Below are 27,519 nucleotides of genomic sequence, written 5' to 3'. Positions count from 1 at the left end.
CTTCTCCATCCCTAATGGATTGGGAGCGCTGCAATCCCTCGTTCTGTTGACCCTCCCATCGAGGGGGTAGAGTGGAGCGGGCAGGTTTTAGATTTTCCTTACATTCAAAAAGCATTTTCCCCTCACTGTCTTAGTTTCCTCTTTCAATGGAGATTTAGATAGCCAGGTGCTGTTTTGGGAGGGAGAGGAGAGGGGCCAAAATATTGAGCCACACCAAACACAGATTTAGAACAAAAATATCGCAATTTAACCTCCCCCCCCATTCCAAGCTACTGAGACAGAGTCTCAGGGAGTTCTGTAGATCTGGACAGGAAGAAACACGTGGCTTCATAAGCTGAAGAGTTGGCAATGTCAACGACAGCTACCATAGGCGACATGGCGAACAGTGCGGTGGAGTTCTATCCAAAGCGGAGTGGAGGAATGGAGGCCAACCACTCGGACAACTTCGGGGTAACCATGGAGGAGCTGCGGTCTCTGATGGAGCTGAGAGGAGCAGAAGCCCTGCAGAAGATTCAGGAAACCTACGGAGACACTGAGGGCCTCTGCCACAGACTCAAGTCTTCCACCACAGATGGTAAGACCAGTATTCTGGCTCTCTTGTTCTTTTTTTCTCACACTCTCTCAACTCCTTCTCATAGTCTATTTTTAATATTTTTTGTCTTGTCTAAAATGCTGTCCTAAATAATTGCATCTTCAGTGACTATCCATCTTTTCCATTATTCTCACTCTTTGGGTGATTCTGTCTTTATCTTTCACCTGCACATTGATACAGCACAATTACACAAACTGAGGGTCTTCCTGTCATGTCATGACCTCTTTTAAGTTGTCATTTTTTTCTGTTGTGCCCATCTATTATGTAGTGCACCTGGAAAAAGTGTTTCCTACACTCAAAAAATAAAACATTGGATTTACTTAACCGAGTTATGGCAACCGGTCCCACGAAACTGTGTTAATTTAGATGTATTGAATACAGTTATGTTGAGTTTTTCAACACATAACTGTATTCAATACATCTAAATTAACACAGTTTCGTTGGACCGGTTGCCATAACTCGGTTAAGTAAATCCAATGTTTTATTTTTTTGAGTGTACTAGGGTAGTTAATTTACCTTTGAGTCAGTGAATACAGGTGCTCGAGGGTGTGAACATGCTCTAAAAGCCAAATCCACCTAGTAATTTTTATATCTAATGACTGTCCATCCATTTCATTCTCTCTCTCTCTGTCTTTCTCCCACTCTTCCTACTCATTGCCATCCCCCCCAATCCCCATCTTGCCACTCATCCACCATTTCTCACTGTTTCACTCAGCCGGCTTCCCACTCTGGGTGCGTGCGTTTGTGTCAAGTTGCTAGGCTACGGCGCTGTCGGTGGCAAGGTGGGTGTAGGGAGAGGAGGTTACTGGGTAAACAGTTCACTGGTGTTGAAGAGAGTCAATCATCGACTTTGTGAGAGTTAGAGGCTCTGTAATTTTGTCAAGGGGTCCACCTGAGTCCATGGGTATGTGTTGAGATCTGCTGATATGTGTGTCTATAACTGAGAATTTGAATCTTTTGTTTCCTGCTTGTAGGCCCTTCAGTACTGTGCTCTTTATGTTCCTGTGTAGTATCTGATAGCTTGTCCATAGTTTCAGAGCCACCTGTTTTTGATACTTTAGGCACATTTGGACTGTTTTCATGGTTCTCCCATACATCAGTGGCTTGATGTATGAAACAGGTACTACCCGAAAAGGAAAAACTGGTACTGCTCCTGAGTGGTGAATCCAAGTTGTCCAAATATCACCCATGTTGGTACATGGAACTGGGACCTTCTTGTTTAGAATCTTCTCTGAGATACTTAGACACTTATTTTGCATACTGGTGATTCAAAAGGATATCAAATGGACTGTAAGGTTTTCCTCTGACATTCTGATATAAAACAATAAAGACTCAAGACCTTGTAGAAGTGTGAAGCCTTATTTTATTGGATGTCAGTGATTTCCACTGACCCCATCAAACTACAAATGTCTCATTTAGTGTCAAAGGCAGCATATTACAGTACATGCATATGTCAGGATGAGAGATGAAGAAAGGAGAGTAGGAGGGAGGTAGAAAAGTGATTGTGAGTAGCACCGTCATTGTGATGATGAGGCTCTGAAAGCTGAGGTACATTAGTGCCTCCTTCTTCCTGGGCAACACATTTCAGCACTGCAGAAGGAGGACATTGCATTTCTAAAGTCCAGACAGTGTGTACCTCCTTTGGCTCCTGTAACACTATACCCAATACTGCCAGCTTAACAGCAGTACTTGATGAAACCTATCCCAGCTGGTTGGGTTGGGTTGGGTTGGGTTGGAGCAAGGGATAAAGAAAAGGAGGGTGGGAAGGAGAGAACAGGAAAGCTAGTACAGCTTGCCGCATTGTCAAGGACATACCAAGGGGAGATGGAGGGGGGTGAGTGAGTGAGCGAGTGAAAATGAGAGAGAAGGAGAGCTAGAGTGTGTGTGTGTGTGTGTGTGTGTGTGTGTGAGAGAGAGAGAGAGAGAGAGAGAAGGAAAGGTGTGTGAAAAGATAGAAAAGGTTTATCAAAGGGATTGTGTATAGTCATGATAACTCAGCAGTTATACACCCCTCTATCAGGTGATACAGTCTCCTGTCATCACCTCTTCCCGTTTATAATTCCCGCTCTCACTCATTCACACACATACACTTGTCTGTGGGGTGTACGATATTATCATGAATGCTGGAGTGAGAGTGAGAGGGTTCAACATGCAGTGTGGGTATGATGTGTGAGAGCAGCTAGCCACACACCAGTTCTCCTGTGTGTGTGAAAGCACACAGACATAGCACAATAAACTCAGTCATTTGCTGACAGGCTGTACTTTTTTCCTGAACCACTTAATGTCTTTTCTGGGTGGCTTAGCCTGTCCTTATATGACATTATGTAAATGTCACATATATACACACAAAAATTGCTGCCAGTAGTGCCCCTTTGAACTAAGTGATAACACTGGCTCTTAAGCTGGGTCATACCTCTGATAACCATTGCAGCTCAGAAGCTTTGCAGTGTGTTCTAGACAGGGTCTGCAGTGGAGCTGCCATCAGAGCAGACCAATCAGAAATCTATTCTTATGCCTCTCTGATGCAATGACATCATCTGTAGCCAGGCGAAAAGGTGCCCAAAGACAGGAAGTTGAAGAGCAAGTGTGAGGTTTGCTTGATGCCTTCATTGCCATGGAAACTGCACATATGCATGAAGAAAGAAAGAAAGAAAGAAAGAAAGAAAGAAAGAAAGAAAGAAAGAAAGAAAGAAAGAGGGAGCCTGAAAGACCTGGTTGAGAGAGTGAGAGTGGGCACATTAGGGGCAGGCTTAGTGATCATGTGTAATTTAATATTCGCTGTTGGTAGGAATTCAGTTCGTCCCTCCGTTCATTTCAGTGACTTAATGGTCTTTAATCTTCCACTGCCAATGCGTGGGAAATAAACAATGAATAATTTAAATCTGAAATGTACTAGGATGCTGTGAAGGCTTCTGATGACTGCAAATGTGGAGCAATCCACAGCAAAGACTTCATTCACTCATAATCTTTCACTCATGAAACAGAACATTTGCTTGAATTGGTCACTTATTTTCATATTCACAATCAATTATATATGATAACTATAGATCTAGAAGAGCTATAGATATCTAGAAGATACTATTATATGTAATTATTGTTTATTGCCTTTTCACTGCATGACAATTATGATGGAGACAGTCCAGATACTGGAGAACTATTACATTAGAGTTATTATAGATGTGAAAAATGGAAGAAGAAGAAGAAGAAGAAGAAGAAGAAGAAGAAGAAGAGAGAGCGAAAGGGTAACACTAGAGGTGTCAGGGAATTTGGCCATTATATTTAAGGCTTTGTCATTTCTTTCTCACTAGTGTGTTATTTAATTAAAAATATATATTTTCACAATTTCCTAAGTGAGCATAATGCACACTAGTAATTCAGGTGTAGGATGAACAGTGGGTATTCAAGAGTTGACATGAAAGGCGTGATTTAGAAGGTCAGTTAACCTCTTCAGGGGGTGCCTTGTTTTATTAAATCTTTTTTTTAAAACTGTTTTTATGCAGCCTCTGATGTGTGCTTTGCTCATATCAGGTTTGTCTGATAACTCGGTGGACTTGGATAAAAGAGCGCAGACGTTTGGACAAAACTTCATTCCTCCAAAGAAGCCCAAAACCTTTTTGCAGCTGGTGTGGGAGGCACTGCAGGACGTCACCCTCATCATCCTGGAGATAGCAGCCATCATCTCTCTTGGCCTGTCCTTCTACCAGCCCCCGGGGGAGGAGAGCGAGGGTGAGAAAGGGGTTTAAAGGAACAGTCCACCGTACTTCCATAATGAAATATGCTCTTATCTGAATTGAGACGAGCTGCTCCGTACCTCTCCGAGCTTTGCGCGACCTCCCAGTCAGTCAGACGCGCTGTCACTCCTGTTAGCAATGTAGCTAGGCTCAGCATGGCCAATGGTATATTTTGGGGCTGTAGTTAGATGCGACCAAACTCCTCCGCGTTTTTCCTGTTTACATAGGTTTATATGAGCAGTGATATGAAACAAGTTCAGTTACACAAATTGAAACGTAGCGATTTTCTATGCTATGGAAAGTCCACACTATAATGACAGGCGTACTAACACCTTCTGCGCGCTTCGACAGCGCACTGATACGGAGCTCAGTATCAATGCGCTGTCGAAGCGCGCAGAAGGTGTTAGTACGCCTGTCATTATAGTGCGGACTTTCCATAGCATAGAAAATCGCTACGTTTCAATTTGTGTAACTGAACTTGTTTCATGTCACTGGTCATATAAACCTATGTAAACAGGAAAAACGCCGAAGAGTTTGGTCGCATCTAACTACAGCCCCAAAAAATACCATTGGCCATGCTGAGCCTAGCTACATTGCTAACAGGAGTGACAGCGCGTCTGACTGACTGGGAGGTCGCGCAAAGCTCGGAGAGGTACGGAGCAGCTCGTCTCAATTCAGATAAGAGCATATTTCATTATGGAAGTACGGTGGACTGTTCCTTTAAGGCAAAAGGGGAATAATGAGAAATTTCTACAGATCTCTGAGAACTGAGTCAGAAGGGTGATGTTAGTAAAAAAAAAAAAAATGGGGGGAGGTGTTAGTAAACAAGATGTAGGGTTGAATGCAGGAGAAAAAAAATTTAGAGCTGGATGGTGGGAATGTCAGAGGATTTTTGTAACAGATGAGAGGGAGAAACAGTGCATGGTCTGCATATCTTGGACCTTGTACACTCAAAAATGCTTCTCTGAGTATATTATATTATTATATCCACATTCACTGGATATGAGAAATCGTGTGCTCTGATTGGCTACTCTACTACTAGGCTATCAGCTCATATACCGTGAGTAGAGAAAAACAAAATGGCAGATGTTTTGCTGAACCAACCAAGGACGAAATAAAAACTGTACTCGAAAACAAAACCCCAAAAATACAAAAAAGCAACAAAATATGGAATGAAAGTATTTGATGGTAAGAATGTATCTTTTTTTATTTTTCAAGAATTATTATTATAGCATTTTTCACAAATTGCTACTGTCATTTCGCTGATTTGTGAAGCGGAAATTATTTTGTCAGATGTTTTGTATAAAGTTTTTATTTATCGAATTTGCAAAAAATAAAAATGCTCTGTTTCTCAAAATCCAGTGAATGTGGATAGAATAAAAGAGTTATTCCACTCAATCTCATTGTACATGGCTTATATATGGCTTAAATTGTGTTTACTTGAGCTGATAACCGGCAAGGTGCATAGCGCTGAGTCGGCTATCAGCTCATGTACAACACAGTTTCATGGAATAATCATTAAATGACCTAATGATATAGCATTATCCAAATCATGTTTACTGTATTTCAATTAATGGACTTTAACTGAAAGTAGTCATGATAGGAAATATTATTGTTTGAATGATTCTGTCTACTGAAATGCAAATCATAAAAAATGTAACAAAAAAAATAATAATTTGAGTGTGCTTCTTGTAACTGACCTTTAATCTCTGGTCATGCAGTCTGTGGGAACGTGTCAGGTGGTGCAGAGGATGAAGGTGAAGCCGAGGCAGGCTGGATTGAGGGTGCCGCCATCTTACTCTCAGTCATTTGCGTGGTGCTGGTGACGGCCTTCAACGACTGGAGCAAGGAAAAGCAGTTCCGTGGGCTGCAGAGCCGCATTGAGCAGGAGCAGCGCTTTGCTGTGGTGCGCAACGGGAATGTCATCCAGATCCCTGTGGCTGACATGGTGGTGGGCGATGTGGCCCAGGTCAAATATGGTCAGTCCCTACTCTCCGTTGACTCTCTACTCATAGAAAGAGTAAGCTTAATAGGTTTCTGAACCAATATAGCTAATATGCACCAGGAAGTTGTGAGAATAGTGTGTGTCTGTTATTATGTGATAATATTAATCCTGTTATGTGCATACAGGTGATCTGCTGCCTACTGACGGTATTCTGATTCAGGGCAACGATCTGAAGATTGATGAGAGCTCCCTAACTGGAGAGTCAGATCATGTACGCAAGTCAGTGGACAAGGACCCTATGCTTCTCTCTGGTTAGTGTGTGTGTGTGTGTGTGTGTGCTTGTTTTTGTTTACCTTGTTGACAGCATGTGTCGGTGTGACTAAGAGGCTGCAGAGGAATCCAGATGTTTCTAATCAAATCATTGTGTCTCTGGTTCCTGCTGCGATCTCTGGTGTGTGGCCTCCCTCTCCTGCCTGTTGCTATTCTTAGGGTCTGCCACTGCTAACTCCATTCACTTTATTAGGCTTTCCTGACATGCTGAGGATATTATTCAATAATAGCGTAATGATATTTTCCTAAAGAAGATGCATGAAGTCACTGGTTAGATAATCATTAGCCATGTAGTGCAGACTGATGCAAGACCAAATTTTGTCTAACGAGGCAAATCTCTTATTTTATACTCCAACTTTTCTTCTCTCAGGCACCCATGTGATGGAGGGATCAGGGAGGATGTTAGTGACAGCGGTTGGAGTAAACTCTCAGTCTGGAATCATTTTCACGCTGCTAGGGGCTGGAGAGGGAGAAGAAGAGAAGAAAGAGAAGAAAGGTAGGTGTGAAGTGAAAGATGCTCATACATTCACACACATACAATGAACACAAGGAGAAAATAAAATAAAGAGGCTGTATGGAAGTTCTGTTTAGGACGTCTTACTCTACCTGACACACATAGAGAGGAAATAGAGAAGAGGTGGGACTGATCTGAAGTGAGGGAGTAAGAAAACACTAAAATATGACCTCCAGCAGCATGGGGGAGTAGAAAATGGATGATGTTGTCTTATGTAAGAGACAGAAGGTTCATCAGATCAATGGAGGAGCAGTGTGGTCACTGGGAAGGAAAAGACATACAGCATACATTATGGGGGAGAATTTTGGTTTTGGCCCATTTTTTCCTCAGGAGTGTAGATATGTTTTATCAGTGGACAATGCTAGTAAACAGAAACACAGGGTTTATTAGCTTCAATATCAAAGCTCTAAGGAGCGCAGGTGGCCAAGTGGTTGGAGCGCTTGACCGCTAAGCGAACGGTCCCTGGTTCGAGCCTCGGCTCGACGGGGATCTGGGGCTCGCTCCCTGTCCACCCAGCAGTGAATGGGGACCTGGTGGAAACACTGGGGAAGTTAAAGGCGGCGAGGAAAGGAACTGGCCACCCTACCTCACTATACCGATGGCCCAGGACAAGTGCGCTCTCTAACAGGCACTCCCCCAATGTACGAATCGTATATGGGACTCCCCTTTGCTTTTTTTTTTGCAAAGCTCTAAAAGAGATGCAGCCTATTGCCATTCATTTAAAAAAAAAAAAAGCCTGACCCAAAGCCTGAAAGTTTAACACATATAAATGAAAATATAAACGAAGCAATAGAAGGACTACAAAAAAAAAATCAATGTTGATTCTGCAGTATATAATCTCAGACAACCATTACACAAAACAGATCACCACTGCTTATTTTCTGGAACACACCTTTTCACTGGAAACTTGCAAGTGATGCATGATGCATAAAATGGGTTTATCAAGACTGATTTTTGCAGTCTTCTTATTCCCCTTTCATGTGTTGCTAGCAGCAGAAAACATAAACATTGCCGCAACTTTTTATTTAACCAGCATTTTAATATTTCCGGTTTCCTTTTTATCTCTGAGAGGACACACTGCATTCTTGGCACCCTAATATGATTAAACTTAACTTTTATACTAAATAGTTTTTTGTTTGTTTGTTTGTTTTGTTTTATTTTTGCTCAGGATTTATGCTGTTGCAATGCATATGTGCCAGTATGCCAGTAATTCAAAATGCAGATGAGTTGTCATTTACATCTGCTAGGACAATGTAGCTATCATAACCTGCTACAAAATGCAAGAATTTAATAAATATAATTATTTTTTGATGTTCCTTACAAAACTGATTCAAGAATCATGAGTGGGAATTGTGATCTCAGTTCTAAGGGAAAAAAATACCCAAGAGTCCTATTTCATTAAGAAACATGCAGCCCTAGGTGGTAGCAGTGATTTTCGTTTCAGATAGTACATTGTTGTTTGCATGACAATTAGGGATAAGTGCTGTTTGTTTAAAAAGTCTATTTTTACCCTCTTTATTCAAATCTGAAACAGAAAATAATCTGGAAGAGAAAGAGAGAAAGCAAGAGTCTTCAGCTGTGATCCCATTGATTATCTTTCACAGAGAGTTCAGCTATTGTGTTTAGAAATTCTGACAGCTGACTTAGAATAATTTGTTCTCAATTTGCATCGATTCTCAAAAATCCTCTCTAAAATAATGTTATCTAACCACATCCCAATTCTACTTACAGTCTTGTGAAAAAGAAAGTACACCCTCTTCCAGTTACCAATCAAGACATAAAAAATAATCTGATCCATACCAGGTCCTAAAATTATGCTAATCTAACCTCAGGTATAAAGCAACACACAACAGATTCCACCGTGTTATTATTTATTTAACAAAAATTAAGTGAAAATGCAGAATCCATGTGTGAAAAAGTAAGTACACCCCATGATTCAATAGCTTGTAGAACCACCTTTTGCAGCAATAACTTGAAGCAATCATTTTCTGTATGATTTTATCAGTCTCTCACATAATTGTGGAAGAATTTTGGCCCACTCTTCTTTACAACATTGCTTCAGTTCATTCATGTTTGAGGGTATTTGTTTATGCACAGCTCTCTTAAGGTCCCGCCACAGCATTTCAATTGGGTTGCGGTCTGGACTGTGACTTGACCACCATTCCAACACCTTGATTCTTTTTTTTTTTCAGCCATCCTGCTGTAGATTTGCTGGTGTGATCATTGTCCCGTTGCATGACCCATTTGCGGCCAAGCTTTAGCTGTTGGGCAGATGGCCTCACATTTGCCTCTAGAATACTTTGGTATCCAGAGGAGTTCATGGTTGACTCAATGACTGCAAGGTGCCCAGGCCCTGTGGCTGCAAAACAAGCCCAAATCATCACCCCTCCACCACCATGCTTGATGGTTGGTATGAGGTGTTTGTGCTTATATGCTGTGTTTGGTTTTCGTCAAACATGGTGCTGTGCATTATGGCCAAACATTTCCACTTTGGTCTCATCTGTCCAAAGGACGTTGTTCCAGAAGGCTTGTGGCTTGTTCAGATGCATCTAAGCCGTGCTGCCATGTTCTTTTTAGATAGAAGAGGCTTTCTTCTGGCAACCCTTCCAAACAAGCCATACTTGTGCAGTCTTTTTCTAATTGTACTTTCATGAACTTTAGCATTTAACATGCTGACTGTGGCCTGTAGAGTCCTAGACGTAGTTCTTGGGTTATTTGCAATTTCTCTGAGCATTGCACAGTCTGACCTTGGAGTAAATTTGCCGGGACGTCCACTCCTGGGAAGATTGGCAACTGCCTTGAATGTTTTCCACTTCTGAATAATCTTTCTCACAGTAGAATGATGGATTTCAAATTGTTTGAAAATGGCCTTATAACCCTTCCCTGGCTGATGTGCAGCAACAATTGCTTCTCTAAGATCATTGCTGATGTCTTTCCTCCTTGGCATTGTGTTAACATACACCTGAGTGCTCCAGACCAGCAAACTGCCAAAACTTCTTCTTTTTAAGAGGTGGCCACACTTGCTGATGATCAATTAATCAAATTCATTTGATCAGCAACACCTGGCTGCTAATTGCCTTCATAATTTCTATGGAAGCAGTAAGGGTGTACTTAATTTTTTCACACACTGCTACTGCATTTTTGGCTTACTTTGTGTTAAATAAATAATGACAAGGTGAATATGTCATGTGTTATTGGTCATCTGAGATTGTATTTGCCTAATTTTAAGACTTGGTAAGGACCAGATGATTCTTTTTTTATTATGTCCTGACACTTAAAACCTAAACTTGAAAGAGGGTGTACTTTCTTTTTCACATGACTGTATTTCCTCACTCCCTGGCATACCATCACCATGTCTGACAGTGTTATAAATACATGTTTTTGCTTTTTTTTTTGTTTCTTACCTCCACCCAATCCCAAAACCTCCCACAATCCCTCCTCCACACCCACATGACCCAATACCTACCCCGTCACACACCCCAATCAGAAGACAGTAGTTACTCACTTACCACTGAAGCCAAACAGAGCAGCATCACCAATGGTATGTACTGTTAAAGACAGAACCTTTCTGAGAAATATACCAGCATCAGGTGCATGTACAGTACAAGTTATACTGTACATATGTGCTTAAGTGAAACTTGGCCCACTCCACAAAATACAGAAAAAAGTTACACCGAATCAGTGAAACCAAATGAGGTAGCCGTGTATAATTTTAGTGTTAATTTCATTTGGTTGAATGTTTATGTACGTGTATATGCATGTGGTGCATGTATATGTGTGCGCTTGTTCATCTGTTTCCATAGTTCTGTGCTCTCTTGTTTTCTTCCACTCAAGAACATTGTGTGCTCTGTCTCTCATTCTGTCTCTGTCTGTCGCTTTTTATTCCCCTGTTACTCTCTTCTCTTTCTTTCCCTCTACACTGCTTTTTTCTTTCTATCTACTATCTTCTGTCCGCCTCCCTCCAACCTTCCTCTCTCTCTCTCTCTCTCTCTCTCTCTCTCTCTGTCACAGGCAAGCAGCCAGAGGCCACAGTGGAGACCAATCAAAATAAAGGTACCAGAGAGACAGTAGAGTCGATAAATGAGAGGCACAGAGGGTTAATTATTTTATCGCAGTGGAAAGTTTTTACCCAGTAGGCCACCTAGTATTTTGCAGAATGGGAATCATTACTGGTCAGACATGGTAATGTCATGTATGAGTTATGTAACTGCATTAATAGAAAGGCATACAGGACAGTCGGGATTTCACCAGCCTATTTGTTGAGTGTTTTGCGGCATTGCTACCTTGTATTCTGTGTGGAGGAAAATTCTGAAGACACTTTGCTATTAAAATGTGCCATCTCTATGGGGATCAAAAAGGATAATATGATGCTTGTCCTGCAAGTGTAGACGCTCTGTGTTTCCACTGTGCCATCAGTGAATGTGTCTGCATTCATCTCGCTTCTTCTTGTCATATGTTGATAGGTAGTGCAAGCCCATAGTCAAGGTCCACACTGCAATGTGTTTTCTTATGTATATAGTAAAGGTTCATGTTGGTGGTACATATTGCTCGCAGTAGTTCCAAGCTCTGCCAGTGCAGATTTGTTGTCTGTATGTAATAGCACTCAAATTCTGTCCCACCCATCAGCCAAGAAGCAGGATGGAGCAGTCGCCATGGAAATGCAGCCACTAAAGAGTGCAGAAGGTGGAGAGGTGGAGGAGAGGGAGAAGAAGAAAGCCAGTGTGCCGAAGAAGGAGAAATCAGTTCTACAGGGCAAACTTACCAAACTGGCTGTGCAGATCGGTAAAGCAGGTGAGTGGTCACTCCAAATAAGGACTAGCTGATCTTGTTTGGTAATTCGACCTCTAATTTACTAAAAGCTACAACTTAAAGGTTGGGTCAGTAATTTTGAGGGCACGCTTTATGCAATAGTTGATGAAGTTCTTTCTCATATTAATAGCTGCTTGCAGGTGTCACTTAAATATCTGCTCTGAAATCTCGGAGCTCTGTGATGTCCCAGACTTTCTAAATGAGAGAAAAATGTTATATGCACCACCAACATCCAACCAATAAACACAAGGAAACATCACCACATGTCTGTCAATCATAGTGACAGTGGGTCATTATGCCTTTGTTTTTTGTAATTCATGCAGTTCTGCAAAAACCCTGTTGTTTTCCCTCCAGGTCTGGTCATGTCAGCGATCACAGTGATTATTTTGGTGCTCTACTTCGTGATTGAGACATTCGTGATAGAAGGACGGAGCTGGCTCACTGAGTGCACACCAATCTATGTGCAGTACTTTGTCAAGTTCTTCATCATTGGAGTTACCGTGTTGGTGGTGGCTGTGCCTGAGGGTCTCCCCCTCGCTGTCACCATTTCTCTAGCTTACTCAGTGAAGGTAAGGTAAACCAGAACACCTTGTATGTAAGTGTGCATGTAATTAGGGAATGTAACTTATTACAGTCTACCCTTATGCAGAGATACATTCTTATCCTGTTTTTCTAAATTAGAAATGTTATGCAACTTATAATATTCATATGGTGCCCTAGTGTTAATATCAGTGTTATAGTCGAGTCACTGAGCCTCGAGTCCGAGTCCAGTCTCGAGTCCCCAGTGTTCAAGTCCGAGTCATTAAAAAAATTTTAAGTCAAGTCTGAGTTGAGTCCACTATTGATCCAAGTCGAGTCTGAGAACAAGACTCCAAACCCACCATTTGACGGTGGCTGTTGCTGCCTTTATGTGAAACCGTCTCTGCTACTGTGCTGGACTAACGTTACTGCTTGACTGCCCCATTTTAGTTAATAGGCTACAGATAAAAAGCTTGTTCATCGCTCAGTAAGCCAAAAATGAGAGAGGGTTAACACTGAGTGCGTTTACATGCACATAGAGAAAATCGAATTTCTGCCGTTGCTCGACTGAAATCGAAGTTCTAAATGGCATGGAAACACCTTAGCTGGGCTGAAATTGAACCGAACTTGATTTCTCGTAATCGAGCTACACGACCTAGATTATGCGATTTTTGCCGAGCTACTTAGTGCATGTAAACCCTATCGAGCTACGTAGTCGAGCTACTTACTTCAGCACTGCCCCTTCCGGAAGTGACGAGTGACGAGACCACAAGCGGGAAACACAACAGCCTCGGTTGAAAAAAAAAAAAAAACAGCCTCGGTCGGCATGACACTTCACCTTAGCCGCCACTTTATTAGGAACACTTGTGTCTGGGCATGTACACACCCATTTCCAGTTAGTTGGTCAGTTATTAGCATGTTAGCAGGCTAACAGTTAATATGTTCACCATTACAGATCAACTTCAACTTAGTGGCCATTTTATTAGGAACACTTCTGTTCGTACATACAAACTACAAACACTCTTCTTGTGAACACGGAACTGATAACTTTGTTTATACTCTTGAACAGTGTTGCCAGATTGGGCGGTTTCCTGCTCAGTTGGGCCTTTTCAAGTGTATTTTGGCAGGTTTTGAACGTATTTTGGGCTGGAAAACGTCAGCAATATCTGGCAACACTGCTCTTGAATAGCTCTTCTTCATGACGACAACCGGAAGTGTACCAACACGATGGGGCATGTAGCGCCACCTGTGGCTCGGGTGCACAATGTACCTCACACAATAGCTCGATTTCCTTGTGCGCATGTAGGATTGGATTTCTCTAGCACCCCTGCTGGGACCCTTTGCTCGATTACCGACAGCAGCTCGATTTGGATGTGCATGTAAACGTACTGACTAGCTAGGTCAGCAAGGAAACCCTGCTATCAACATAGCAGTGAACATAGCGTGTCACTTACGTCTCTGGGTGTAGTCTTCCCAAATGACGATTGAAGTTCGAGGTTGTCCCCGTTGTCTCCTCAATAGTTCTTCTACACATGGAACATATAGCAGTGCATTTTTTCCCACTGCACGAGAAGTCCGCATAAGTAAAACGGACAATCCTAGTGACATTCTCTCCAGGCATTTCAGCGCCATTAACGTTAGTTTGTTCCTGAACATTACATATGAACAGGTGAATGTGCATTCTCTTGCACGAACTTAGTATAAAAATTAATGTAGATTTAAATATCTCGTGCAGTTAATGCACAAGTCCGAGTCCAAGTCTGAGTCATCAGTGCTCAGGTTCAAGTCAAGTCACGAGTCCTAGTCCTGGACTCAAGTACTACAAGTCTGGTTTATATTAACAGTCAACTAAAAAAAAACAACAAACCCCAATCTTACCTGTTATCCTTTCTTATGTCCTCACAGAAAATGATGAAGGACAATAACCTGGTGCGCCATTTGGATGCTTGTGAGACAATGGGCAATGCAACTGCCATCTGCTCAGACAAGACTGGTACTCTGACTACCAACCGCATGACTGTGGTGCAGGCCTATATGAATGACCAGCACTTCCGTGAGATCCCCGAACCAAATCAGATCAGCTCCAACACTCTGGAGATGATTGTCAATGCCATTTCTATTAACAGCGCCTATACCTCCAAGATCATGGTAAGAGGATGCACAGCAGAGGATGTATCTCCATATGGAATTGTGATCATTATAAAGCATCCAAAGAGTCTCTAAACTTGGTTGCAAACATTGAGTCACACACAATCTGACATTTGCTGCTGTAGCTCATATTGTTGGCACTTCTGTCATCAACCACATGACTAATGTGACTTTTGAGTATTCCTGGCCAACCCAGCTGGTGCTTACAATTATTTAAAAAAATATGAATGATATTGAGTGTATTTCTACAAACCAGATGGTAAACACGATTTTCATATTAAACATTTATTTTGAAAAAGGTTCAGATTTCATTACAAACAACAATGACATGCACTTCCTTATTTCCATATGTCTGTTGGGTCTATTGAATAGTGAGATTCAGCATTGCAGTAAAGTTTGCAAAAGTTGCAAGAGTACATGCCCATTTAAAAAGTACATAAAGTATCGAATCAAAGCAAAATAGATAACCAGCAGGGAGCTGCAATCAATATACAAATGCAGGACAGTGCCCATATCACAAAAAGCATAGAACACAGTAAAACAAGATTATTAAAAACACCTGCATCTGCACATAATCTTCTTCTCTCCTCTCCTCCTCTCCTCCAGCCCCCTGATGTGGAAGGTGGCCTGCCTAAGCAGGTGGGGAATAAGACCGAGTGTGGCTTGCTGGGCTTTGTGCTGGACCTGAAACGAGACTATGCACCCATCCGTGAACAGATCCCAGAAGAGAAGCTCTACAAGGTATACACCTTCAATTCCGTCCGTAAGTCCATGAGCACTGTGGTGCAGCTTCCAGATGGCGCCTTCCGTCTCTACAGCAAAGGAGCCTCTGAAATTCTCCTGAAAAAGTGAGTCCTCCTGGATTATCACTATTATTGTCACATGGCTTTGTCATTCTTTTTTTTTAATATCAATTTTCTATCAGTTACATAATCTTACACTACCATGCATGGAATTTGTTCTGCCTCTGATATCTGATTGAATAGTTTTATACCATGTTATTCACCTATATTCAGTTATGTATATTTATATTATGTGGGTCAACGTTGTAATGACCTCTTTTTACTCTTAATATGCTTACTTATCTCCTTTTTGTTTTATTCTCCAGGTGTTCATCCATTATAGGAGCAGGGGGTGAAGTGCGGAGCTTCAGGCCAAGGGACCGGGACGAGATGGTGAAGAAAGTGATCGAGCCAATGGCATGTGAGGGCCTGCGCACCATCTGCATTGCCTACCGTGACCTCCCTGGCGATCCTGAACCTGACTGGGACAATGAAGCTGATATTGTTACAGACCTCACATGCATTGCTGTAGTTGGGATTGAGGATCCTGTCAGGCCTGAGGTACGCAAAGAGCAAATAAAGCTGGGGTTTTGGAATTAGCGGATTTAATCCTTTTTGGATTGGACTAGATTTACTTGGGAAGATGGGATAATGTAATTATTACTGGAGTATCTCTGGGATTTTAGTCCTGTCCAAATCTGTTGTGTCAGACTTTTTTACTGACTCCATGTGTATGTATCTGGAAAGATTATGCTATATTTTACTTCATGAAAATGACCAGTAGAAGAAATAGCCTCAGGTACGAGTTATCCTGTCTGAACTGTCCTGTTAGTAAACATTCCATTATACACTGTGGGAAAGAAGGTTTTGTGCTTTTTCTTTAGTATAAAGACAGTCCAGGAAGTGGTATGGTCTATTATTTCCAGCTGAAACAAAACAAAATCATTTACTGGCCGATTTTAAAACAAAGAACATTAAAAAAATAGATGACGTTTAAAAGGACTTGTCAGAAAAGCAACACTTCCAGGGTTTTAGGTAAGTTAATGAGTTCCTGGTACAGGTATAACCAACATACCTGTTATGGTCATTTGCTATACTAATGGTCAAATGCAACTTGCATGGTCACAAGCCCTAAAACAAGCAGTTATAATAAAAACCAATGTGTTTATATTAAAATAGGTGTATGTGGTATTTAATGTAACAACTATGTGTACATTGTGAAGATACTCCCATGTCTATGATTTATACAGAGATAGTTTATCCCATGCGCATTGATCATAATTACTACAGTCTGGCAACATTAATTAGCAGACATATATCCGGAAATCTCATCGTGTCCGAATAGTAATTTATTTGTACAGTGCTTTTTACAGTGTCAAAATTCTGACTTGTATGTAATTAGACTAACGTGTAATTCTGTAGGAACAGTGGCATATGTGTTCATCTGGTTGTTATTGGGGTTTTTTTTCTCCCACTGAAGGTCCCTGAGGCCATCCGGAAATGCCAGAGAGCAGGTATCACTGTGCGCATGGTCACTGGTGACAATATCAACACAGCACGTGCCATCGCTGCAAAATGTGGCATCATCCAGCCTGGTGATGACTTCTTGTGTCTGGAGGGCAAGGACTTCAATCGACGAATCAGGAATGAGAAAGGAGAGGTGACTCATTGTTATACATTACAGCAGTGGTTCAGAATGGAGCCTGAGGGTCCTGGAGCATGGCCGAGGGGTCTCTAATATATATATATATATATATATATATATATATATCATTATTGGTTAATATATTTATTTATTATTGCATTCTTATATTTAGTAGCCTCTTTGACTGGTCACTTGAATTTAATGGGTTTAATCCAAACTTCAATCACTCAAAAACAAGTATACAGTCAATAATAATGTCAGCCTTGATGGTAGTGCAGTGGTTAGCACTGTCACCTCACAGCAAGAAGTTTCTGGGTTCAAACCTCGTGGCTGACTGGAGCCTTTTTATGTGGAGTTTGTATGTTCGCCCCATGCCTGCATGGATTTTCTCCAGGTGCTCCAGTTTCCTACCACTGTCCAAAGACATGCAGATTATTTCAACTGGCTACTCTAAATTGCCCATAGTGAGCATGAATGTAAGCATGAAATCATCTCTGTGTTAGCCCTGCAATAGATTGGCGACCTGCCCAGGGTGTACCCCGCCTCTCGCCTAATGTCAGCTGGGATTGGCTCCAGCTTCCCCCGCAACCCTGCCAGATAAGCAGTATAAATAATGGATGGATGGATGGATGGATGGATGGGTTTTCTCTGGTATTGACTATGCATGTAATAATATACTAATGGTATACCATTATAAGGATTTTGTAATTAGTTATACTGTAAATTTGATCACAGTATTGTATTTTATTGGTATAATACTTTAAAAAGAAATACATGTGAGCCCAAACTGAGAGAATATTATATTTCCTAGTCATACCCAGATACTATGATATACAAAGAAAAGTGATATTGAGTTATACATTATTATTATTATATAGTGAATTTCTCAGACTAACTTTCTTACTATTTCTATAGTCTGTCATACAAGTGATCCTTATTGCTTTGGTGGTTTGCATGTTTCAGATTGAGCAGGAGAGGATTGATAAGATCTGGCCCAAACTGAGAGTCCTGGCCCGCTCCTCACCCACTGACAAACATACACTGGTTAAAGGTTAGAAGGCTGCTTCATTCACTCTCAGCAAACAGCTTCATCATGCACAGCCTGATATGCAATTTTAGTCATACGCCACTAAATAATGGTAAAATGTGTTAGTTTCATTCAACTATACTATGAGTTAGTTATATAATAGGTATTCAGGTTAAGTGGTTAAGCTTTGCTGATAATCTACAGGCATCATTGACAGCACTGTGATGGAGCAGAGGCAGGTGGTGGCTGTGACTGGTGATGGGACCAATGATGGACCAGCTCTTAAGAAAGCTGATGTCGGCTTTGCCATGGTGAGTACAACTCTTTTACTGTTTTCATCTATCTAACCTTCCATCCTTCTTTTTTGTCGAGCCATCCTTTAATGCTTTTATCCCTCATTGCTCTTTTTAAAGAGAGTCCTCTGTGTTTTATGACTATTTATACCAGAGAAAATCCATGTTTGCTACTGTACTGTGTTAATGAGCTCCCAGCAGGTCCAACTGCACCAAAACGATTTCTCTCTGCTTTTTCTCTTGGTTTATTTTGCTTGTATGTTTTTATTTATGGTCATGACAGTTGTTTATGGGCAGCTTCTTTTAAGGACTTTGCATTGGTGTGCATGTGTTGTAGGGATGCATTAATACCAACAGTGTATTCATACTCATAAAAAATGCTCTGCTAATATCATCTGATACCACTTCATACTATGTGACAGAAGGCTAGTGTATGTTGTCGCACAAATTAACAGGTGACCAAAAAAGACATCGATCTGGACATATTTCATGATTAATAATGGCAAACCAAAGCAGACTGCAATTTGTGCTCTTTGAAAATATCAAGAAGAGGTACGACAGTATCGGCCTATAATACAAAGAACCTGAAGAACATCTTATGGCTTTAAACAGCATCTTTAATAAAGAGTGTGAGGGCCTGACCTGAATGTGCAGAGCAGTATCAGTGAGCCTGGTCATTATAAATGAGTGCATGCAAGGTGCTACACACAAATATATTTGTGAGCATAGAGTGGTGAAGTGAGCATGCAGAGAAACTTTCACACATGAGAGTAAGCACTTCAGTTCTGCCAGCACTGAGACGTGCTCAGTTTTAATGACCACGCTTGTTGGTACTGTTCTACAAACTCAGGACTTAAGAGAACATTCCATGACACCCCAACTGCTTAAAACTAAATAGGTTACGCTTTAAGCAGGTATCAGTATAGATGAGTACCAAAATATAAACTGGTACTCATACACATTCTGGGGGGAAAAAGGTGTGTGTATATATCTCATCTCATTATCTCTAGCCGCTTTATCCTTCTACAGGGTCGCAGGCAAGCTGGAGCCTATCCCAGCTGACTACGGGTGAAAGGCGGGGTACACCCTGGACAAGTCGCCAGGTCATCACAGGGCTGACACATAGACACAGATAACCATTCACACCTACGGTCAATTTAGAGTCACCAGTTAACCTAACCTGCATGTCTTTGGACTGTGGGGGAAACCGGAGCACCCGGAGGGGACCCACGCGGACACAGGGAGAACATGCAAACTCCACACAGAAAGGCCCTCGCCGGCCCCGGGGCTCGAACCCGGACCTTCTTGCTGTGAGGCGACAGCGCTAACCACTACACCACCGTGCCGCCGTGTGTGTGTGTGTGTGTGTATATATATATATATATATATATGGACATGAATGGGGACATCACGGTGGTGCACTGTAAAAAAAAATAGTTGAGAATACTTGAAATTTCAAGGCAACCGTCTGCATTAAGAATTTTATGTTTTGCCAACGATGTGCCCATGATAATCCAAACTATGATAAAACTGTTATCTTTATTAAGAATTCTTAATTAAGTCAATTTTCAATTCCTCATTCTGCCAACATAGATTTCTCTTTTTGCTGAACAGTGGCATTCACAGTAGTGCAAAAAGGCAATTGAGGTTATCACAATTTTTTTTTTTTAGATTTTTTTGGGGCTTTTTTCACCTCTATTTGGATAGGACAGCGTAGAGACAGGAAATGAGCGGGAGAGAGAGAGACGGGGAGGGATCGGGAAATGACCTCAGGTCGGAACCGAACCCGGTTTCCCGGATTTATAGTATGGCGCTTTATCCACCTGAGCCACGACACCCCCGAGGTTATCACAGTTTATCATTAAACTATACATGCCTTTTTTCATTGTTCTACACAATTACAAAACTTCAATATTGAAATAAAGTTTTTAAAACCCACGTCGTGGGTGTGGCTCAGGTGGATAAGGTGCCATACCATAAATCCGGGGACCCGGGTTCGATTCTGACCCGAGGTCATTTCCCGATCCCTCTCCGGCTCATTTCCTGTCTCTACACTGTCCTATCCAAATAAAGGTGAAAAAGCCCCCCAAAATAGTCTGATAACCTCAATTGCCTTTTTGTACTACTGTGAATGCCACTGTTCAGCAAAAAGAGAAATCTATGTTGGCAGAATGAGGAATTGAAAATTGACTTAATTAAGAATTCTTAATAAAGATAACAGTTTTATCATAGTTTGGATTATCATGGGCACATCATTGGCAAAACATAAAATTCTTAATGCAGACTGTTGCCTTGAAATTTCAAGTATTCTCAACTATTCTTTTTTTACAGTGTGTAGTGGTTAGCACTGTCGCCTCACAGCAAGAAGCTTCTGGGTTTGAGCCGAGCAGCTGACGAGGGCCTTTCTGTGTAGAGTTTGCATGTTCTCCCCATGTCTGCGTGGGTTTCCTCCGGGTGCTCCGGTTTCCCCCACAGTTCGAAGACATGCAGGTTAGGCTAATTGGTGGCTCTAAATTGACCATAGGTGTGAATAGTTGTTTGTGTCTATGTGTCAGCCCTGCGATGACTTGGTGACTTGTCCAGAGTGTACCCCGCCTCTTGCCCATAGTCAGCTGGGATAGGCTTCAGCTTGCCTGCGACCCTGTACAGGATAAGCGGCTACAGATAATGGATGGATAATGGACATGAGTGTTTTACTGGGAAATACACCACTCCTATTTTTCATACGAGCTACCTCCGAGACATGGAGAACCAAAACTGACATAAATCTCTATATGTCACTTATGAGGGAATTGATGAATTGTTTTAATAAATTTGGATATTTTTTGTTTGTGAGTGTGTCTATATATTAAAAAGAACATCACACGTTGGCTTGAAGATATGAAGATTATCTTCTTGTATTTTTCATAGAAAATACATCGCGGATCTGAGTGACATATTTCTTGATATTTCGCTCTGATGACGTCACTCCCAGTGTTTTCCTGCTGACTAGACGCGTGTTGTCAAACTGGCGAACTGGTTCAAAATTAAAATTCTTTTGATTAACTTGCGGGGTTTTTTTTTGTGTATGTGTCCATATAATATAAAGAAGAATACACGATGGCATGAAGACATGAAGTTTATCTTCTTGCGTTGAAAAATATTTCACTCGTTTGCTTCGTTCACTTGTGAATATATTCACCACTCGAAGATAAGCTTCATATCTTCACACAACTCTATATATGTTGCACAAAATGTCCAAATTTGTCCCAACTTCTAGGAAATTTGCTTTATGGTGCAAGTATCACACTCCCTTCTCTTTCTGTGTTCTGTAGCTTTCTCTCTGTCTCTCTTTTCCTCCCTTTGTTTCTTTCTGACTCTCTTTCACTGTCTTTCTCAGGGCATAGCTGGAACTGATGTAGCTAAAGAGGCCTCGGATATCATCCTGACTGATGATAATTTCAGTAGTATTGTGAAGGCAGTCATGTGGGGGCGGAATGTCTATGACAGCATCTCAAAATTCCTGCAGTTTCAGCTTACTGTCAATGTGGTGGCCGTCATTGTGGCCTTCACTGGAGCCTGTATTACGCAGGTAACGCACAAACATACTGCATACACTCTTTATATTCTGTATACGCACATACACGTAAGCATGTGCATGCACAAACTTTGAGTCTTTTCAGAGTTAAATTTAGAAGCCATTGACTGCATTGCTGTGGTGTGTTCCTGTGGTGTTCAGAGCTTGCGCTAGATCAGTATTTAGCTCTGTATAAGGTTAGTAGAACCTACTGCATTGCACCTCACTGGCAGGCAGGGGATTGTGGGAAAGGCATGCTCCAATTAGCCTGTGTGCTGATCCCCCTGCTGGATGTTGTTAGTAATGTGCATTAAACTTTCTCCTACACCTCCTATAATGATCATTGGAACTCCAAGGCAGAAAATTGCATCTCAAAATTGTTTATGAATTATTTATGAACATTATGGTACCATGTGTTTGTGTGTTTATGCAGGACTCTCCTTTGAAAGCAGTGCAGATGCTATGGGTGAACCTGATTATGGACACATTTGCATCACTTGCCCTGGCCACTGAGCCACCCACTGAAGCCTTGCTATTGAGAAAACCCTATGGCCGTAACAACCCCCTCATCTCCCTCACCATGATGAAGAACATCCTGGGCCATGGAGTCTATCAGCTTATTATCATCTTCACTTTGCTGTTTGTTGGTAAGATATAAGTTTAGAGATGAGTATAGAATAATCAAATGTTAAGTCCCGTTGATCGATGTGGTACAATTTTATTTTAAAATACCTTTAACTTACTATTATCTCAGTTATTAGGAATCAAAGTAATATTTATGAAGATATAGCTAAAGAGGCCAATATAAAGAATTAATGCAGCTAAAGAGAAAATATAACTAAAACAAGTCAAAACTGAGGTGTAATTGTGAATAGTGTGAATATAAGATTGAATTACAGAAGATTAAACAACCACAGGTCAACAGATACTAACATAAGTGAGGGATGCAGGGGTGAGGAGAATTTAAAATTTTTTTTTAGTTTTTAACACATTTATTTGAAATGGTTATCTGCATAATATTATTTCTAATACAAATATGATTTAAAAACCTTTTATTTATTTTAATTATAGAAACTGAGCAGAGCACTGACAGTTTATGCTGACATATTTTATATTGTTCCACTTTTATAAACAATTTTAAAAGGCTCACTTTAATTTGCCCATGCACCAGATCTCCGGTTTCTGTTTTTTTTGTCCCAACTTTGACCCCCATCACTTGTGCCTTTCTCATTTTGCGCAGGAGAGAAGATCTTTAACATCGACAGTGGGCGCAATGCTCCATTGCACTCACCTCCCACTGAGCACTACACAATCATCTTTAACACCTTCGTCCTCATGCAGCTCTTCAATGAGATCAATGCTCGCAAGATCCATGGAGAGAGGAATGTGTTTGATGGCATCTTTGGCAACCCTATCTTCTGCAGCATCGTGCTGGGCACCTTTGGCGTGCAGGTCCCATACTTACTACCTTTAAAACAATTAAGAATGAAAGTGTAGTGTTACTGGCTCTGATTGTGCCTTTATATACGTAGGGTGAAGTTAGCAGAAGGCTTTCATTTTTAGTGGTATGTGACCTGTGATTTGTGTGTGTGTGTTCACTGTGCAGATTGTTATAGTGCAGTTTGGGGGAAAGCCCTTTAGCTGTGCCCCTCTCAACGTGGAGCAATGGCTGTGGTGCCTCTTTGTCGGAGTTGGAGAGCTCCTGTGGGGTCAGGTGAGGAGAGGGAGGATAGAAAAAAAAGTTAATGAATTGAATCAAGTATGAAGTATTTTATTATGTATCATGCCCTCAAAAACACACCGAGCCAATAGATAAATTCTTCCTGACACCAAAACACGGATAAGATCCAAACGTCATTGTTTCACTTTCTATATGTAAAACATGAGTTCTTATTGAGAAATTAGTTCTTTACTAAAAGCAGTAGTCAAGACAAGGCATAACTCTTAGTAGACTATAGATTAAAGGTAGACTGCCTTTCAGATTTTTCAAGTGTAGGTCATAAAAATAATTTCCCCTGACACCCAATCATTTTTGTTTAGTGGACCAAAAGCTACTGAATTCGAATCACAGACTTCCAATTTTATTAGGTTTTTTAAATAGAACAATTAATGAATTTAAGGCCACATGGCCCTAAATTCTCCGCTATTTTTTCCTGCTTCACCATGACCCAATTCAAGATACTACGTCATGCATCACGTGGTGGGCTTTCCCTGTTCGCACAAGGCATTGTGGGATGCAAATTTGAAACAGGAGAGTAAAATGGGGGACGTGAGTGTGCGAATGAAATGTGAAAGACCGACTACAGTAACGGAAAATGAGAAGAAAAGACGCTATGTTGCGAAGGAAAGGAAACGCAGGACCAAACTAATAAATATCGGCGGTCAGCGAGTACCTCAGTGTGATCAGCTGTTCGTTTAGCGACAGAATGATGTAACTGTTACTGCACGGTCAAGGTAAACCTTTAGATGGCAGTAATGCTACACTGGATGCCAGCTGCCATAAAACCCTAAAGAAGAAGAAAAAGAAGAAGAAGAAGCAGGTAAACCTGTGCATGCGCACACCAGACTTCCTCTGTCTGCTTGACTGCGTGAAGTGAGCAATTTCATGCACATTATTTGCTAGGAAATCCCCTTAAAGTAAATAACTTCCCAGCCACAGAATGGCCTGGCTTTTTTGCGATATTACAGAAATAAACATATATCACAATGATCAAATTTCAGAGGGAACTAAATTTCACTAATTTTATGAAATCAGAAGGCCGTCTAGCTTTAAGTGGATAAGATCTAGTCTGTGCTAAGACAGATACATTTGAAAATTATGTTTTTATGTTTCAGTCACTCTTGTGTTTGCATCCATCCATCCATTATCTGTAGCCACTTATCCTATACAGGATCGCAGGCAAGCTGGAGCCTATCCCAGCTGACTATGGGCGAGAGGCAGGGTACACCCTGGACAAGTTGCCAGGTCATCGCAGGGCTTAGTGTTTACAGGACATTTGTGAAAAATATTTCCTGTTCATAATGAAAGACAGAAATTACATGCTGAGCATCCACACTGAATTTCTGACCCATAACCTTAACATCTTTTACCAAGACTCATGATCTTTATGTCATTACTCAGATTGTTTTGATGCTGAGTTGCTTGTTGTATGGCTGATAATACTGTCAACCAGTCTGACATCCACTGGTCCCCTCTTTTTTCCTTTTTTTTTTCTATACACTGAAGACATTTGGGTTTGAGATTACGCAATGAATATGAGGTGATATATCAGAATCCAAACACAACGAAGGACTTCATCACAGGGGAAAATTGGAAGGTCGTAGACTGGCCAAGTCGATCTAAAGTCCTTCCCATGCCATGTGGCGCATAGGGCGGCGCTGATCTCTGTTTCCGTAGCCCTCGGCCTCTCGCCTATTACATAGCTAGGGTTACAGTGGGGGGTTAGTCCTCTGGTAACTGTGAAAGTTTGACTCCCCACTCACATCTGTATTGCAGCATGCCTTGCCAGACGGCAATGGGTGCCATTTTTATGATAGTCTTTGGTATGAACCGACCGCAAGTAGAACTTGCGATCTCCCAATCGAGAGGCGGACACGCTAACCACTAGGCCAACTCGCGGTGGCCAAGTCAATCACCAGACCTTAACCCAACTGCTTGTACATTTCACGTCCTGAAGAAAAGACTGAATGGAGAAACCCTCCCAAAACAAACAACGACTGAAAGAACCTATGGTACAAGCCTGGAAAAGCATCACAAAAGAAGAATGCAACAGTTTTAAGAAGTCAGTGAATCATTGGCTTCATACAGTTATTGCGAGCATGAGATATGCCACCAAATATTTACTTTAAGTCTATCTGTTTCAGTACTTTTGCTGACCTAAAATTTGGGTGGTGCCTTGTTCTAAGTTGTTCCATGTTCCATGTTCTAAGTTGTTTAACACATCAGGATGTAAATATCAGGAAACGAAAGCTGAAATTCTGATCTGTCGTCTCATATTAATCCTTTGATCTCAAACTCAAATGTCCCACAAAAACAAAAAAATTGTCTCACTCACTTCAAGCAAATAATGTATCTTTACATATATTTTGACTTCATACAGAGATTTCCCAAATAAAATTGCTTTGCCTAATTTTTAAATTAATATTGCTGAACTCATGAAAATTGCTAACCAGGAAAAATATTAACTAGTAACTAAGTAAGTGTTATTATCATATTAACATTTCATGAATGGTAGCGTAAAACATTTTGGTTTAGTAGTGCATATGAACTTAAAGTTATCTTTATCCACCTATTTCTAATGTTTGTCAGCATTTTTCTGTGCTCCAGGTCATTGCCACAGTGCCCACCAGTCACCTGAAGTGTCTAAAAGAGGCAGGTACAGGGCCGGGCACAGATGAGATGACTGAGGATGAGCTGGCTGAGGATGAAGAGGAGATTGACCATGCTGAAAGAGAGCTGCGCAGAGGCCAGATCCTCTGGTTCAGAGGCCTCAACCGCATCCAGACTCAGGTGCTGTGTGTGTGTGTGTATGTGTGTGCCCGTGGCCCCTCTCCTCTGACCCCTCTCACTGGTAGAAGTAGTGCTCATAGTCCTAGTTGCTTTGGTATTCACAGAACGTAGAATATCATCATTGTCAAAGAATATTGTTTTATTTTATTTTGCTCTGTCTACCTCTTTCCTTTCTTTTTAGATGCTTTCTAAGAGTCAGCACAACATCAACTCATCCTTACTTCTATTTGTCTTTGTTTTGTTCTCTTTGGGACCCTTTATTCAAATGAGTATAGATTTCTCTGACAGTAATCCATGAAACTCCTCCCCTGCTCAGACCACTGTGACTCTGTTTATGTCACTGGAGTCCTTTAGAAGCCTTTATCGCTTAGCTTCATCTTTGCCTCTGTGCTACAGGGTCCTTCCAGTTGGGATCTGTGGAACATCCATGTATTTCTCTTCCTAATTTCGACAAGAAGGGCTTTTTAATCTCAGAATAATTTAAGTGTAACATTTTAACACCTCCTATAGAGGGGGCGGTTTGGGGAGGGCAATAAACATATCTAAAATCATCCTTGTAAACATGATGCATGATGACGTGTAAAAGGTTCTTTTTCCTAAGTTCCTCACACTTGGTTCTCAAGTTGCCTCAGCATCCACTAAGGGCTCCCGCATTTATTACTTCATCTGATTTCAAAACTATGTAGTTTTCTCTCTCTCTCTCTCTCTCTCTCTCTCTCTATTAATTACCTCCTTGCTTTCATTTTATTTTATTATAATATTCAGTCTGTTCTTTACCAAACAAAATATTGTTTCTTATGCAGAGTGTTTTCAATATACAGAAATAAATCCAGTTTTATGTTAGGCAGGTCACTTATCTGTCCAATACTAACTGACCTATGCTTAATTAATACTGAATTGTTGTCTTGGCTATCCAGGTTCTCTTTGGTGTCATAACTGTGTATGTATAAGCTGTGTGTGTGTGTGTGTGTGTGTGTGTGTTATATTGAATGTGCTGTCACTGTTGGAACAGTGCTTTCCCTTCTCGTAAACCAGTAATAGAACAGGTAAGGAAGAGACAGCTGAGCACAGTAGAAAAGCTTTGAAGAGCTCTGTCTCTCCCCCTCAAGACACTATGA

At 41.2% G+C, this 27,519-nt stretch overlaps 1 protein-coding gene across 3 annotated transcripts in view; it reads left to right on the top strand.

Moving 5' to 3' along the window:
* The first annotated feature begins 348 nt into the window (after window positions 1–348).
* Window positions 349–27,519, top strand: part of atp2b3b (ATPase plasma membrane Ca2+ transporting 3b) — a 42,570-nt gene continuing 15,399 nt past the window's right edge. The window contains exons 1-20 of one of the 3 annotated variants that reach the window (XM_060936930.1): window positions 349–574; window positions 4,121–4,318; window positions 6,045–6,302; window positions 6,454–6,579; window positions 6,969–7,094; window positions 10,600–10,653; window positions 11,124–11,165; window positions 11,739–11,903; window positions 12,276–12,490; window positions 14,346–14,588; window positions 15,195–15,436; window positions 15,697–15,931; window positions 16,851–17,030; window positions 17,979–18,066; window positions 18,247–18,353; window positions 21,715–21,906; window positions 22,325–22,538; window positions 23,132–23,343; window positions 23,498–23,605; window positions 26,219–26,401. In XM_060936930.1, coding sequence (XP_060792913.1) covers window positions 349–574; window positions 4,121–4,318; window positions 6,045–6,302; window positions 6,454–6,579; window positions 6,969–7,094; window positions 10,600–10,653; window positions 11,124–11,165; window positions 11,739–11,903; window positions 12,276–12,490; window positions 14,346–14,588; window positions 15,195–15,436; window positions 15,697–15,931; window positions 16,851–17,030; window positions 17,979–18,066; window positions 18,247–18,353; window positions 21,715–21,906; window positions 22,325–22,538; window positions 23,132–23,343; window positions 23,498–23,605; window positions 26,219–26,401 — 3,414 coding nt within the window. The remainder of the gene's footprint in view (window positions 575–4,120; window positions 4,319–6,044; window positions 6,303–6,453; window positions 6,580–6,968; window positions 7,095–10,599; window positions 10,654–11,123; window positions 11,166–11,738; window positions 11,904–12,275; window positions 12,491–14,345; window positions 14,589–15,194; window positions 15,437–15,696; window positions 15,932–16,850; window positions 17,031–17,978; window positions 18,067–18,246; window positions 18,354–21,714; window positions 21,907–22,324; window positions 22,539–23,131; window positions 23,344–23,497; window positions 23,606–26,218; window positions 26,402–27,519) is intronic. The other 2 variants (XM_060936931.1, XM_060936932.1) reach the window with 2 other exon arrangements.

This window comes from Neoarius graeffei, chromosome 13, assembly GCF_027579695.1.
Source record: "Neoarius graeffei isolate fNeoGra1 chromosome 13, fNeoGra1.pri, whole genome shotgun sequence".
Lineage (NCBI taxonomy): Eukaryota > Metazoa > Chordata > Actinopteri > Siluriformes > Ariidae > Neoarius > Neoarius graeffei.
The sequence above is the reverse complement of the archived record's forward strand: the minus strand, read 5'-3'. Positions and strand labels throughout refer to the sequence as shown.